We start from the raw sequence: 15,400 nt of genomic DNA, 5'->3' as shown, positions 1-15,400 counted from the left end.
CTATCCCCCTCTATTTTTCTGTCCCAATTTTTCAAACATATTAATAGGGAGAGGGAAGACAATGGTGGAATTATTCTCTGCTGCCAAAGTTGTTAAAGTTTGCAGGTAGCGCAGCTGAAGACCTGCTGGGGACTCGGCCAGCACCACAGAGGCCTGCTTGAGGGCTTTAGAAGCATTCCTCTCTCCCTCTGCTGCCACAACCTGCAACGTAAGAGAAATGGAAATGGCATTGCAACACTGCCAGTAGTGAGGAAAAGCCACCTTTACAACGAGGAGAAAACAAAGACACACTTGGATGCCCAGGACAAAGTTGTGGGACATTGTAGCTTGTGAGTAGACATAGCCATGGGTCTCACCTTAGCTCTTGCTTCTTGTGCAGCTTCTGCTTCGGCTGCCATCGTCCTCTGCATGGCCACAGGAATCCTGATGTCTTTGATCTCCACACGAGCCACTTTGATTCCCCACTGCTCCGTGGCACTGTCAAGGATGTCCTTAGAGACAAACACCGACATGAAGAGCATAGCGGTGGCAGAGAGAACTCAGTGTGATTTACCCTGCTGCCTTAACAGAAGGAAAGGCAGAGGGCAGACCTGCACAGCAGGAAGATGGAGCCCTCCCGGGGTGCTAGCACCCGTGGTGGTGTGAGCATGGCAGGTACCCCTGCCTTACGAAACTCTTTCTTATCAACACCCACACCTGTGTCTGAGACAGGGTGCTGGTTGGTACCTGAAGTTTCTCTCCTACGTAGGGCTGTTGTAGCGGCTCCCTCCTGCCTCCTAAGCTATGATTCCCACCCTTTCTTTAGGCAGACACTTACCACACTTCTCTCTTTTACAAAGTAGTAATACAGCAACTTCTGAGAGCAAGTGTCATTGTACAAACATATTGGTGACTGACACGTCACAGCCCTGCAGCACTCAGGATCTGTGTTGGAGCACCATAACCACAACACGCCTCAATTCTGTACTCTTAGCCACTATGGCACAAGACCTGACAATTTAAACCTCAATCAAGGGTCTGCTGCAGATAGAGTTTCCCACAAAGAGCTGACATCTTTCTCATTGCTTGCAGCAATCTCTGAGCAAAGTCTGCTTGTGCTGATTTATTCAACTCACTGGATAATTTCAGCACTTTCACTGCTTTTTGATGGGAAATAATTCTTCTACAGGAATCTGGGGAAATGCCTGTACAATAATTCTTTCTTGCTTCAGGCAATGAGAAGTATAACTGAAAAGACCATTCAGGAAAATTTTGCTATCACTATTAAAGAAAATAAGGGAGATTATTTCTAATTCGCTTCTCCCCAGAACAAATCTCCCTGCTTGGCAATGAATTCAAGAGCCAGATTTACCTGGATACCGTGAGCAATCTCTTCTCGACCAGCCAGGAGCTGAGCCAAGCTCTTTGTACCCAGCACATTTCTCAGGGTTGTCTGTGCCAAGAGGAAAGTGGCTGAATGGACATCGCTGACGTTGGCGACGGCGCTGACTGCACTGTGGATCCTGTAGTACACCACCCCATCCACTTGCGTGGTAACAGCATCTTTTGTCAGAATCTGCATCGTAGAAACATGCAGAATTACAGAGGGGTCCAATAACGCACCCCTTGACACGGAAGGGGAATTATTGTTATTCCTTTTCCTTTTAGTAATGAAGGGAGCCTGGTAATTCAAGGAAACCAATAATTTATTTTGGTTTCTTTGTTTTTTTCCTTTTCAAGGAAGTCATTTTGCAACACCAACAGTTTAAACCAGGGCAAAATGTTATATATACTATTGAAACAGTTGTTTAAAAGCTAGGTGAATCTCATCACCTGCATGAATTTCTTCTGCAATAATAAAGAATGCTTATCCTGTTTCGCTCTTGCAGAAAGTGCCAGAACTGATTTTCATACATTGCATGTAGTTTGGAAGACCACTGCTACTTTAACTAAACAACGTATTTGTAAGAAACACCCACAAATTAAATCAAAGGTGAAAAGCAAAGGGCAAAAATCAGTGAAAAGAAACTCCGAAAGCTATTTCAGTATTCATAAAGGAGTTATTTTTGCCAGCGCAAGGAGAGGCAAATGCCCTGTGCCTCAGCAGACAGCTGGCCTCAGCAGAGCACTGACGATGCTCCACTGTTTCTTCCCTCCTCAGCACCTTTTCCCGCAATTAAGTGCTCCACAGAAACTCTGCCAACAGCTGCAGAAACCTTGCCAAAAGCTGCTAAACCTCATACAGCACAAGTACCGCAACCATTTTCCTTCCTGCCTTCTATTTTGGGAGAGCCACCCCTGCAACCTCTCTTCTCTCATCCCATCTATCTCCTATTTGGAGCTCCAACCCCACCTTCTTTATCTTTTATCTCACACATCAGCAAGAGGAGTCTGCTTGGCCTGCAATGATTCACCTGTGGGTTTTCATAAGTAGAAGAAGTTTTGTAAGCTGTTTGGAAGTCAGAAGATACAGAAAATAAGCTAAACTGTGTATGATAGCTCACAGCTGCAAGACTACAAAACACCCACATTATTTTTGATCGTGCCACAAACCAGCTCTATGTTTTACTTCTCTTTTAGATGGCTGCTAGAGAATAGTTACCTCTTGTGGAGGAATGTTACAGGTAACAGTTCTAAGATCAACCCTGATAAACGTATCTGTACATGGAAGTATGAGGATCAAACCTGAAAAATAAAAATAATTAGATGAAACACTTTGGAGAGATAAGTCTAGAGCCTGCACAATGCAAACAGATGGAAATATCCACAAGGTGGGGAATGAGCCAGGGAGCTGTGCAGCAATTTATTACTGCAGCTGTCCTTCTGTTACAGGAGGTGACAGCAGTGAAGTTCTGCATTTTCAAGCAACAGAGGGGAATGCAGATATCTGCAAAGATGTGAACTTATCAGACATTAATGGCTTAGAGCTCTGGGCAGGGAATGGACAGACTTCAGTTCTGGTTTCAAATCTGACATGAGGCTTTTGGAAAAATTCCTTCCATGCCTTTACTTATTTTCTCCTCTTTCAATCATAACCCACTTGCAATGCAATGTGTTTGACCCCAGGAAAGACACCTCCCTTCTCCAGAGTCCTCTACCACGTGTAGAAGCTCACATTAGGAACATTGTCCTCAGGTCTGAACCATCCTGCAAAGTGGGAGACGTGACTTTTTTTTAACCTCTGCACCTTGCTTAGGTGCCCAGAGACAAGCAAAGGAGTTCAGCACCTGTCCTAGCTGTATTTTGGACCACATGGCTATTATTTAAGAGGAAAGACAGCATCTGAAAAGGACTTTTTCCTCTTATTTCAACTTCCAGTTTGCCCAGTTCCACTGCACAAAGGTGGTAACTGTACCTATGCAATTATATTGTGCTGTTGGGTTTGTTTTGTATTTGCAGTTTGTATCCTGATCCTAGGCGACTGTAACAGACTCTGTGTGGGTGCAGAGTGTGGGAAGGCTCCTGTGCTGAAACGTTTACAATTTTCAGAGCACAATACAGCTAAAGAGCTGGCAACAAAATGTAACATTGGAAGTGAGGAATAAGGAGAGTGGCCATGGTCACCCAAAAAATTCTGTTGTAGAGATGAAGACTGCATTTAAACCTCTCTGGTCCCCCACCAGTGCCTGCAGCATGAGTTCAAGCTTCCGTCATCCAATTTACACAACAGCAAAGCCATACCTGGTCTTTAACCAGAAGACCTTAAACCAGAAGGTCTTCAACCTTCTGTGTTGTGCTGTGACAAGCAGGTGACATTACTTTCTATTCAGGAAAAAAAAAAAAAGAAAAAAAAAAAAAGAAAAAACAGCTTGCAGGCAAAGAAACTGCAACAGAGGACCTTCTCACCCCCCCTTATGCTGTGAAGGATTTATGGACCTCTGCAGTTCTCTGTGTGGTTACAGTGCATCTTAATAGAATAAAACTGCATGCATTCACCTGGTCCCTTCGCTTTCTTAGGCAGTATACGTCCCAGCCGAAATACAACAGCACGTTCATATTCTCTGACAACCTAGGAAAATATTTTAAAATTAGAATTTTACAACTAATCCTATTCCTCCTCTCTGGCATATATATTTTAAAATATATATATTTGACATCCATATTATGTGAGAAATACAGCTAGTATAGACACTAACAAAACTGCAAGTCGCAAAGCATTTTTATATTTTCTCACCTCATCCTTTGCTGGAAAAAAGCTCAGACCTTGGGCCTGTGAATAAGTCATAAAATAGACCAAATATGCAAGAAATGCCACTGATTTAACGAGGCTATCCACAACTCTTTCAGCATCAGTGCTACACTCAGAGGAGCTAGCTGTAGGCAGAGTAAAGCATCTCTAACAACAGATAATCTACCCAATTACTTCAGATAGTAGGGTGACTTATGTTCTGGGGTTCACTGCAATCACCCTGGTAACTCACCCCTAAAAACTGCTTTAAATGAATCATATTATGCCCACGTCTTGAAGGGACTGTGGGCTTAGGTTGCATAATCCCTCACTGTCAGGACTTGACTCCTTTTTCTCTCATTACCTATGTTAATGACTATTGCTGGCAGCATCAAATGACTTCTTCAAAAACATTTTTAGATTTATTCTCCCAATGTGTTATAAAGCAAGGAAGACAAGGAAGTTTAACTGATTATGGAAGCTGATATGGGAAGAAATCAAATGAATCAAATGAGTAAGTTGTGGTGCTACAGAAAGTCAGTGGAAGTCCGTGCATCTCTTGGTCCCAGACCACAAGCTCTTACGATTTCCAAAAAGCTAATGTGTGTTTTAATAAATCAATAAATGTAAGTAACAATGATGGCAATAGATTATTCTTTCTGTGCCCCAAATCTAGCTTACCTTGATACATGCCCAGATGGAAAAAGGAAAGGTAATAAGCACCAACAGGAAAGAAATTGAAACCAGGATCCAGCCACAGACACCAATTCCTTCCCGCCTATCAGCTATAAAAGAATAGGGAAAAAAAAAAGCAATGAATGCAAATCCTGAAAAAAAGTTATCAAAGAGAAGTAGATCTAACCCACTACAATAATGATGGTCTGCAAAGTCTGCAAAGACTTGGTCCCTCTCTCCTCCCTCTCAACACTCACCAAAAACACCGAACCACAAACATCCTCCTGCATGAAAAATTAAAAGGTTCAGAAAGCACATTTTGCAGCAGGAAAGAAGGCAGAAAAGTGAAAGGCATTGCCAAAGCTGGGGGCTTGAAGAAATAAATAATCGGGTAGAATATCCATGGATGTGAATCAATGTCAGTGTGCCATGGCTAGGGCAAGAGATTTACTTAGTACAAAACAGGTAATAAGGAAAATGAGGGTAAGTCCTGCTATCTTTAGATGGAAGCTTTGAGGAATACTGATGGACCAGTTCATCCACTGGAAGACAAGATTCAGAATCAGTGCTTGTCAAAACACACACCCATGCACTTCGGGTAGCTCTCTCACTGCATTTAGCTCTTCTCACCCCAAAATATTAATTTAATTATCTTAGTGCCTGAAGGGAAGGCAGTGGTGAGTTGTTGTTCATGTACTAAAAGTTTGGGAGGGTTTTTGTAGGGGAAAGGGGATCAAAGAGCTGCTGCTCTTCTGAGAGATTAGCAGCTGGAGCTGCTGAAGTCTTCACAGAAGAGACAGAGAAAAGGGTGAGGAATGGAGCAGGCCAGTCCTGCCGTAAGAACTGAGTGCTGCAATGTCAACTGAATCTTGCTGAACGCAGAAATGTGTTGGATCTGGAGAGCTGTGAGAAAAGCAGAAGCAGGGATGCTAGCTGGGCATCCATTGAGAAGAGGACTTCTGCAGGCATGACCATCAGCAGAAGCAAAGGTGAACTCTAGACTTTCAACCCTTCCCAACACACTTTATCACAGGCTGGAGGGAAGACAAAGGCTCAGAGGTCTCCTGAGCACTGGGGATTTCTGACATTAAATAAAATTCATATAAAGACAGAAACTGATAAATACAAAAGAAAAAAAAAAAAAGATTCATTTTATACTTTGTGAGAAAAAATTGTTGCCACAGTGAGACAGCATGAGGCTACCTGATCCCCAGGGCACAAGTTAACAGACCAGTGGAGCTGGACGGACAGGTTTGTCAGAAAACCCCTGGTGATCCTGCAGGAGACACAAACCACCCCTCCCGCAATGCTGGCCTCTTGTAGGAAACTCCACACAGAGCTCCTTACAGGCTCCGGCGAGGAAGCCACACTAACTGCACACCTAGATGTTACAACCAAGCCCTTTGCTCCTTGCAGTTTTACCCTTTCTACCTCTGAGGTCCGCACTAGAGGTTTAATCACTCGTAACAAAGTTTGGGTCTGATAGGGCCCGGTTTGAGGCCTCTCTCTAAATGCTGGTCATGAGAGCTGGGCACAGAACTGCTGCACTGGAAGCCTGGCTTTCCTCCTCACCCTTTCTGACAAATAATAATTTGAAATCCCTGGTTGCTTAATGGGGTATCATCAGCTATTCTGTAATCACTGGTAGGAATGGTTTGAGGAGCTCCTCTGAGCATTAAGTAAACCCCAAGGCCATGTGTTTGAAGACAAGACTTGTAAAATTTTATGTGAAAAGCTTTAACACTTTCGCTGGTACTTGTTTGCCAGATGACAGTCTTCACATTACAGCAATGGTGCACAGGCTACAAAAGGTATCTGCAGTACCAGCAGTCGAGTGTCTTTTAATCAGTGGAGAGAGATCAAGGGAACTCATGGAGCGGGCATCATTTGTAATTCTTAATGAAAAGTTTGAGGAAATTAATCACAAAGGGATGTTCGTGTCTGATCATGAGCACACAACGCTCTGCTCTCTCCCTCTCCATTTCACCTAAATGATTAGCATACAGAGAGATGACCAAAAATCTTTTTCTCCAGTGCCAAGTTTGACCATGAAGAACAGCCTTCAAAAGCTAATTTTGGATTGTAGCATTATCTGCCACCATCCACCTGAGACCACTGTGAATACAGATGGGAATGATGCAGTCCTATTAGGACTAACACAACCCACAGATGGGGGGGGTGGCTGAGAACAAATGCCTCTGCAGATGGATATTCAAGCACCTGAGAAGGGAGAGGTCAAGATATCACTGGTATGGGTAAGAAGCACACATCTAAACCTTGAAAAAGTTCTACTGACTCCTCTGTGAGACCTGTCCTGGAGATCCTGATGCCAGCTAAAAGTGCAGATTCCAATGAGAAAAGCAGTGTATGAAAATACATCTGCTTAACAGTGAATCCAGACCTAATCTCCAAAGACCGTCACAAATATACTCTGATTACCCCAAAGTTTCAAACCATTTAACCACAAGACAAATGAAGATTTCTAGAAAAACACAATAGCAAAGAATAGTGACTACCCAACATATGACTGACTTGATTTTGCCATCCCCATGTATTGACTACAGTAGTCACAACCAGCAAAAACCTACCTCAGGTCTACAGGCCATAGCAAACGAAAAGGTGCAATACACTGCAAAATGTGGCAGCTCATTGAGCAGCACTGATGTTATTGCTAGGCCACTCCATCATCTTTGAAAGGTCATGGAGAACAGGAAGGGTGCCTGAGGGCTGGAAGAAAGCCAGTGTCACGCAAGAAGGACCCAGGCAACTACAGGCCAGTCAGCCTCACCTCTATCCCTGGAAAGGTTATGGAACAGCTCATCCTGGAGGTCATCTCCAAGCATGTGGAGGATAAGAAAGTGATCAGAAATAGTCAGAATGTGTTCAACAAGGGGAAGTGCTTAACCAATCTGATAGCCTTCTATGGGGGGATGACTAGCTGGATAGATGAGGGGAGAGTGGTGGATGTTGTCTACCTCGACTTCAGCAAAGTTTTTGACACTGTCTACCATAACATCCTCATAGACAAGCTCAGGAAGTGTGGCCTGGATGAGTGGACAGTGAGGTGGATTGAGAACAGGCTGGATAGCAGAGCTCATAGGGTTGCGCTCAGTGGTGCTGAGTCTAGTTGGAGGCCTGTAGCTAACAGTGTCCCCCAGGGGTCAGTACTGGGTCCAGTGTTGTTCAACTTATTCAACGACCTGGATGATGGAACTGCATGCACCCTCAGCAAGTTTGCTGATGACACAGATCTCGGAGGAATGGCTGATACCCCAGAGGGCTGTGCTGCCGTTCAGAGGGACCTTGACAGGCTGGAGGGTTGGGCCGAGAGGAACCTTATGAAGTTCAACAAAGGGCAAGTGCAGGGTCCTGCCCCCAGGGAGGAATAACCCCAAGCACCAGTACAGGCTGGGGACATACCCACTGGAGAGCAGCTCTGCAGAGAGAGACCTGGCAGTCCTGGTGGACAGCAGGCTGACCATGAGCCAGCAATGTGCCCTTGTGGCCAAGAAGGCCAACGGTATCCTGGGCTGCATTCAAAAGAGTGTTGCCAGCAGGTCAAGAGAGGTGATTCTCCCCCTCTACTCAGTCCTGGTGAGGCCACACCTGGAGCATCCCTTCCTTCTGTTGTATCGACTGCACCACTCAGCTCGGTGTCATCTGCAAACTTGCTGGGGTTGCATTCAATCCTACTGTCTATGCCATTGATAAAGATATTAAACAGCATTGGTCCAAGACAGACCCCTGAGGGACACCACTCATCAACAGCCTCCACCTGGACATGGAGCTGTTGACCACCCTTCTCTGGGTTTGGCCTTCAAGCCAATTCCTTATCCACTGAATGGCCCATCCATCAAACACATCTCTCTCCAATTTGGAGACCAGGATGTCATGTGGGACTGTGTCAAAGGCCTTGCAGAAGTCCAGGTAGATGACTTCGGTTGGTCTTCCCTTGTCAACTGATGCAGTCGTAGAAAGCCACCAGATTGGTCAGGCATGATTTGCCCTTGGTGAAGCCATGCTGGCTGTCCTGGATCACCTCCTTGTCTTGCATGTGCCCTGACACTGCTTCCAGAAGGATCTTTTCCACGATCTTGCCAGGCACAGAGGTGAGGCTCACTGGTCTGTAGTTCCCTGGGTCCTCCTTTCGACCATTTCTAAAAATGGGAGTGAGGTTTGCATTTTTCCAGTCACCAGGGACTTCACCTGACTGTCAGGACACAGACAGACACAGACAGACACAGATTTCTAGGTTGGAAGAGACCTCAAGATCATCGAGTCCAACCTCCGACCTAACACTAAGTACTCCACTAAACCATATCACTAAGCTGTACATCTAAACGTCTTTTAAAGACCTCCAGGGATGGCGACTCCACCACCTCCCTGGGCAGCCCGTTCCAATGCTTAATAACCCTTTCGGTAAAGAAGTACTTCCTAACATCCAACCTAAAACTCCCCTGTCGCAACTTTCGCCCATTCCCCCTCGTCCTGTCACCAGGCACGTGGGAGAACAGACCAACCCCCACCTCACTACAGCTTCCTTTAAGGTAACTGTAGAGAGCGATAAGGTCGCCCCTGAGCCTCCTCTTTTCCAGGCTGAACAAGCCCAGCTCCCTCAGCCGCTCCTCGTAAGACTTGTTCTCCAGACCCCTCACCAGCTTGGTCGCCCTTCTCTGGACTCGCTCGAGCACGTCCATGTCCTTCCTGTAGCGAGGGGCCCAAAACTGAACACAGTACTCGAGGTGCGGCCTCACCAGAGCCGAGTACAGGGGGACAATCACCTCCCTAGACCTGCTGGCCACACTGCTTCTTATACAGGCCAGGATGCTGTTGGCCTTCTTGGCCACCTGAGCACACTGCTGGCTCATATTCAGCCGACTATCAACCAATACTCCCAGGTCCTTCTCGGCCAGGCAGCTTTCCAGCCACTCATCTCCCAGCCTGTAGCTCTGCTTGGGGTTGTTGCGCCCCAGGTGCAGGACCCGGCACTTGGCCTTGTTGAACTTCATACAGTTGACCTCAGCCCATCGCTCCAGCCTATCCAGATCCTCCTGCAGAGCCTTCCTGCCCTCGAGCAGATCGACACACGCACTTAGCTTGGTGTCATCTGCAAACTTACTGAGGGTGCACTGGACGCCCTCATCCAGATCATCGATAAAGATATTAAAGAGGACCGGCCCCAGTACCGAGCCCTGGGGGACACCACTTGTGACCAGCCTCCAACCAGATTTGACTCCATTCACCACAACTCTCTGGGCCCGGCTATCCAGCCAGTTTCTAACCCAGCGAAGCGTACGCCAGTCCAAGCCCCGAGCAGCCAGTTTCTTGAGGAGAATGTTGTGGGGAACGGTGTCAAAAGCCTTACTGAGGTCAAGGTAAACCACATCCACAGCCCTTCCCTCATCCACCAAGCGCGTCACTTTGTCATAGAAGGAGATCAGGTTCGTCAAGCAGGACCTGCCTTTCATAAACCCATGTTGACTGGGCCTGATCGCCTGCTCGCCCTGCAAGTGCCGCGTGATGACCCTCAAGATAATCTGCTCCATGAGCTTTCCTGGCACTGAGGTCAAACTGACAGGCCTATAGTTACCCGGGTCTGCCCTCCGGCCCTTCTTATAGATGGGCGTCACATTGGCTAGCCGCCAGTCAACTGGGACCTCCCCCGATAGCCAGGACTGCCGATAAATGATGGAAAGCGGCTCGGCCAGCTCCTCCGCCAGTTCTTTCAGTACCCTCGGGTGCATCCCATCCGGCCCCATCGACTTGCGCACATCCAAGCTCCTTAGCAGGTCGCCAACCATTTCCTCATGAATAGCAAAGGCCACATCCTGCTCCCCATCCCCTTCCGCCAGCTCAGGGCACTGGGTATCCAGAGAACAACCGGTATTGCCGCTAAAGACTGAGGCAAAGGCGGCATTAAGCACCTCAGCCTTTTCTTCATCCTTAGTAACTAGGTTTCCCCTCGCATCCAGTAAAGGATGGAGATTCTCCTTAGTCCTCCGTTTCGCATTGATATATTTGTAAAAGGATTTTTTGTTGTCTTTAACGGCAGTAGCCAGGTTGAGCTCCAGATGAGCTTTGGCCTTTCTAATTTTCTCCCTGCACAGCCTCGCTACATCCTTGTAGTCCTCCTCAGCGGCCCGCCCTTTTTTCCAAAGATTATAAACCCTCTTTTTTCTGCTAAGCACAAGCCGCAACTCTCTGTTGAGCCAGGCCGGTCTTCTTCCACGCCGGCTCGTCTTTGGGCACGTGGGGACAGACCGCTCCTGTGCCGTTAAGATTTCCTTCTTGAGGAGCGCCCAGCCTTCCTGGACTCCTCTGCCCTTCAGAACCGCCTCCCAAGGGACTCGGCCAACCAGCGTCCTGAGCAGCTCAAAGTCAGCCCTCCGGAAGTCCAATACAGCAGTTTTACTGGTCCCCTTCCTGGCCTCGCCAAGAATAGAGAACTTTACCATTTCATGGTCACTCTGTCCAAGACAGTTTCCGACCACCACATCTCCCACCAGTCCTTCTCTGTTTGTGAAGAGAAGGTCTAGCGGGGCACCACCCCTGGTGGGTTCACTGACCAGCTGCGTCAGGAAGCTATCTCCCACGCTCTCCAGAAACCTCCTAGACTGCTTTCTCCGTGCCGTGTTGTGTTTCCAGGATATATCCGGGAAGTTGAAGTCCCCCACGAGGACAAGCGCCGACGATTTTGCAACTTCTGTCAGTTGCCTATAAAACTCCTCATCCGTCTCCTCATCCTGGTTCGGCGGTCTATAACAGACCCCGACCAGGACGCTAGCCTTGCCGGCCTTCCCACGGATCCTAACCCACAGGGATTCAACCTTATCATTCCCAGCCTGGAGTTCCACAACATCAAAAGATTCTCTAATGTAGAGAGCCACGCCACCACCCCCTCTGTGCTGCCTGTCCCTCCTGAAGAGCCGATAGCCAGGCATTGCAGCACTCCAGTCATGGGAGCGGTCCCACCACGTCTCCGTGATGGCAACCAAGTCGTAGCCTTCCTGCTGCACGATGGCTTCCAGCTCCTCCTGTTTGTTACCCATGCTGCGTGCATTAGTGTAGATGCACTTCAGCTGGGCCATCGCCTTCTTCCCCAGCCTAGCCATTGTTTCCCCCGGCACGGCTCCAACAAGCCTTGTTTGAGCCCCGTCCCCCTTCTCGCCTAGTTTAAAGCTCTCTCTATGAGCCCCGCCAGCTCCTGGCCTAGGATCCGTTTTCCTCTTGGAGATAGGGACCCATCTGAGGCCATCAGGCCGGGTGCCGAGTAAAGCTCCCCATGGTGAAAAAAACCCAAAATTTCTGTGCCGGCACCAGTCTCTGAGCCACCTATTAACCACGTGAGCTTTCCATGTCCTCTCCGTGCCTCTCCCTCCCCCCGTAGGGATAGACGAAAACACCACCTGCACTCCCGCTCCCTCCACCAATCGTCCCAGCCCCCTATAGTCCTGTTTGATAGCCTTCAGGCTTCTCTTTTCAAGATCATCACTGCCAGCCTGGACTATCAAAAGCGGGTAATAGTCAGAGGGGCGAACCAGGTTTGGAAGCTTCCTGGTAACGTCTCTGACCCTGGCCCCAGGGAGGCAGCAGACTTCCCTATGCGTGGGGTCAGGCCGACAAATAGGGCCCTCCGTTCCCCTGAGGAGGGAGTCGCCCACAACAATCACCCTTCTGTCTTTCTTGGTGGAGGCAGTCCTGAGGCGTGGAGTCAACTTCCTCACCTCAGGCATCCTCCTGGGCAGGCTTCCTACCTCGTCCTCACCCACCGGTATCTCAAGCTCCAGGGCCTCAAACCTATTGTTCAAGGGCACCTGGGAAGGCAGCGCCGGAAGGGGAGGGCATCTCCTGCGAGGTCGAGAGGGGACCCGTCTCCATTCCTCCTCAACTCGCAGGTCCCCTCCCTCTGCCCGATGGCAACAGGGCAGGGGGTCCACCCCCCTTTGGGGCGTCTCACCCCGGTCCCTCTCCCTCCGGTCCTGCAGGGAGTCACTCCACCAGTCTATCTCCCGCTTGCACTCCCTGATATCCCTCAACCTCTGCACCTCCTCCTTGAGTTCCGCCACCATGCGGACCAGGTCGTCCACCTGCTCGCATCTCACGCAAGCAGTCCCTCTGCCTCCCGCCGATGGCAGCAAGAGGCTCAGACACTCCCCGCACCCGGAGACCTGAACCGCCGCATGTTTGGACGGGCAGTCGGTCTGGGTGTGTACTGACTTCCTAGAGCAGGCACCGTGCCTGGTGGAGACCATTGCAGCCCAGCTGACGGGAGAGTGCCGTTAGAGGAGGTGTCCCTATGGGCGGATGTGAGCGCTCCGCCAGGACTTTCCAGGTATGACAGAGAGAGGCTTGGCATCTCCATCAGCCAGTTCCTTCAGGACCCTGGGATGCACAGCATCAGGCCCCATAGACTTGTACTTGTTCAGTTCCATCAGGTGGTCTTGAACCTGCTCTTCGCTTACAGCAGGAGGGACTTTGCTTCCCCAGGTTCAGGGAAATGAAAGACTTGGGAAGCCTGACTGGCAGCAAAGACTGAGGCCAAGATGTTGCTGAGTACCTCAGCCTTCTCCATGTCTGTCGTTACCAGTTCACCGTTCTCATCCACCTGAGGGGGCACACTGTCCTTGGCCTTTCTTTTCCGGCCAACATAACTAGAGAACCCCTTCTTGTCATTCTTTGCATCCCTTGCCAAGCTCAGCTGTATCCATGCCTTGGCTTTCCTGTCCCTATCCCTGCACACCCAGACAGCATCCCTGTGCTCTTCCCAGGCCACGTGTCCCTACTTCCCCTGACTGTGCATTTCCTTCTTGCGCCCCAGTCTGACCAGCAGGTCCTTGCTCAGCCATCACAGTTGGTATCAGCTCCCTTGTTTGAAGGGAGCACCAGGTGTTCGTTACACAATCCCAACCACATTAAGTGTCCTTTTTGGGCTGAAAAATTACTCTGCCTTTCCTCACTTACACCTATTTTTCCCTTTCTATCCTGTCCCTATGTGTACAGCTGTATCAATCACTGACTTGGCCATTTTAGTCCCTGAGGTCATTATCCTGGCAGGTAAATGCTGAAGCTTTCTGGCAGGGCAGTATGAGGTAATTTGTCATGTCGCTTACAGCGGCAGATTCTGGATTTTCATCTCCAACCTATAAGGGAGACCTACAATGAATGTCTGGGTTCAAATGTACTTTTTGATTATTACTGAGAAAAACACGAACACGCACACAAAAAAATGAGGCTTACCAATTAGATGCTCCGTGTTGTTTTTCTTGGGTGTCTCTCTCTTGGGATCCATCTCATTCTAGTGAAGTTCTGATCCCCTCACAAAGACAGCAGCATACCTTGAAACACCACAGCACTCATACAAAACGCAGAAGAGGGAAGCTCTGTGAGAGGAGAAATCCCCACTTGTACGAGAGCCCTCTGGGAGTCGGTAACCCTGGTGAGGATGGCATGTTTACAAAAACAAAGTCTTGCGGGTCACCGTTGCCTCTGATGTTACTCCACGGCCTTCTGTGGCAGGCTTTTGGCTGGGGATGCACATGGCCCAGCTGGTTTTACACCCTACAGTATCCAAGCTGGAAATTATTTCTCTGGATCACAGTAATATCTGCCACCAGAGATAAAAACAAAAGGCAAGACAAAACAGAAAGAGAAGATAAAGCTAGTGGGTGTAGACTGAGTACTGTTCTTCTGTTGCTCACTTCTTAGTAGGCGAACTCCCCGTGCCACGTGGAATATCTCTTCAGACATTTCTTGATACATCACAATATGTTGAACCCTCTTGCACTAACCAATAAAATAAAAACCCAGTAGAACCATTTCAACCCCCACGTCTTAAAATTTTCCCCCAAATAAGAGTGATCTTCTAAAACACTTTCCTTCCAGAACTGACATCAAACCAAGTGTAATTGGTCTCTCAGCAGAGAGTGACTTCTCAAAGGACACAAAACTGCTGCATGTAATGAGAAAAAATGAGGGGTGTTTTTTCATATGTAATTTACAAATTTAACTTATAGCTGCATCAATTCTATGGTTGTTTTTTGTGGGCATCCATCATCTAGAGTACCTTGGAAGAGCTGGCTCCAGCTTCACGTAACATAAGTCTTCATCCGTGTCAGTAATCACATTGGTCCCAGATGGGTCATTCAAAGCTGATTGCTCCCCAGAGAACTCTTCCAGCTTCACAAAGACAGGAACCTACCCCCACTGAATGGGTGTTTTAAATCACTGTGAAAGCTATAAGCACAGCTTGCAAAACTGGGATTCACATGCTTATCGTAATGCCCTCACTAACATATCACAGTATCTGTATGAAGTCATTTGTTGCATTTTCTCAATTATTTGGCCTGTCATGCTTAGGCTGCAAGACCAAACCTGTCCATGATAAAAATCCTACTAATAGGACAGGTGAAGAGTTAGAAAATGTGTGTGCATTTAAGTATTTCACAAGGGAAAAATCTAACATGTAAAACTACCCCAACTTTTTTTCTTTTTTCTTTTTTTTTAAATCAACCGTTTTATGGAAAATGTCTTGTAATAAGTGAAGTTATCTGAATGCTACAATCTACACAGCTGCTTACA

At 47.9% G+C, this 15,400-nt stretch overlaps 1 protein-coding gene across 1 annotated transcript; it reads right to left on the bottom strand.

Moving 5' to 3' along the window:
• Positions 1–14,111, bottom strand: STOML3 (stomatin like 3). The gene is made up of 7 exons (XM_035542824.1): positions 14,060–14,111; positions 4,829–4,932; positions 3,916–3,988; positions 2,582–2,664; positions 1,352–1,555; positions 357–491; positions 1–201 (listed from the first exon to the last, which is right to left on the bottom strand). The coding sequence occupies exons 1-7, from the start codon at positions 14,109–14,111 to the stop codon at positions 1–3; spliced, it is 852 nt and encodes a 283-aa protein (XP_035398717.1).
• Between the last annotated feature and the right edge of the window lie 1,289 nt (positions 14,112–15,400).

This window comes from Cygnus atratus, chromosome 1, assembly GCF_013377495.2.
Source record: "Cygnus atratus isolate AKBS03 ecotype Queensland, Australia chromosome 1, CAtr_DNAZoo_HiC_assembly, whole genome shotgun sequence".
Taxonomy (NCBI): Eukaryota; Metazoa; Chordata; class Aves; order Anseriformes; family Anatidae; genus Cygnus; species Cygnus atratus.
This window is presented reverse-complemented; position numbering and strand designations above follow the sequence as displayed.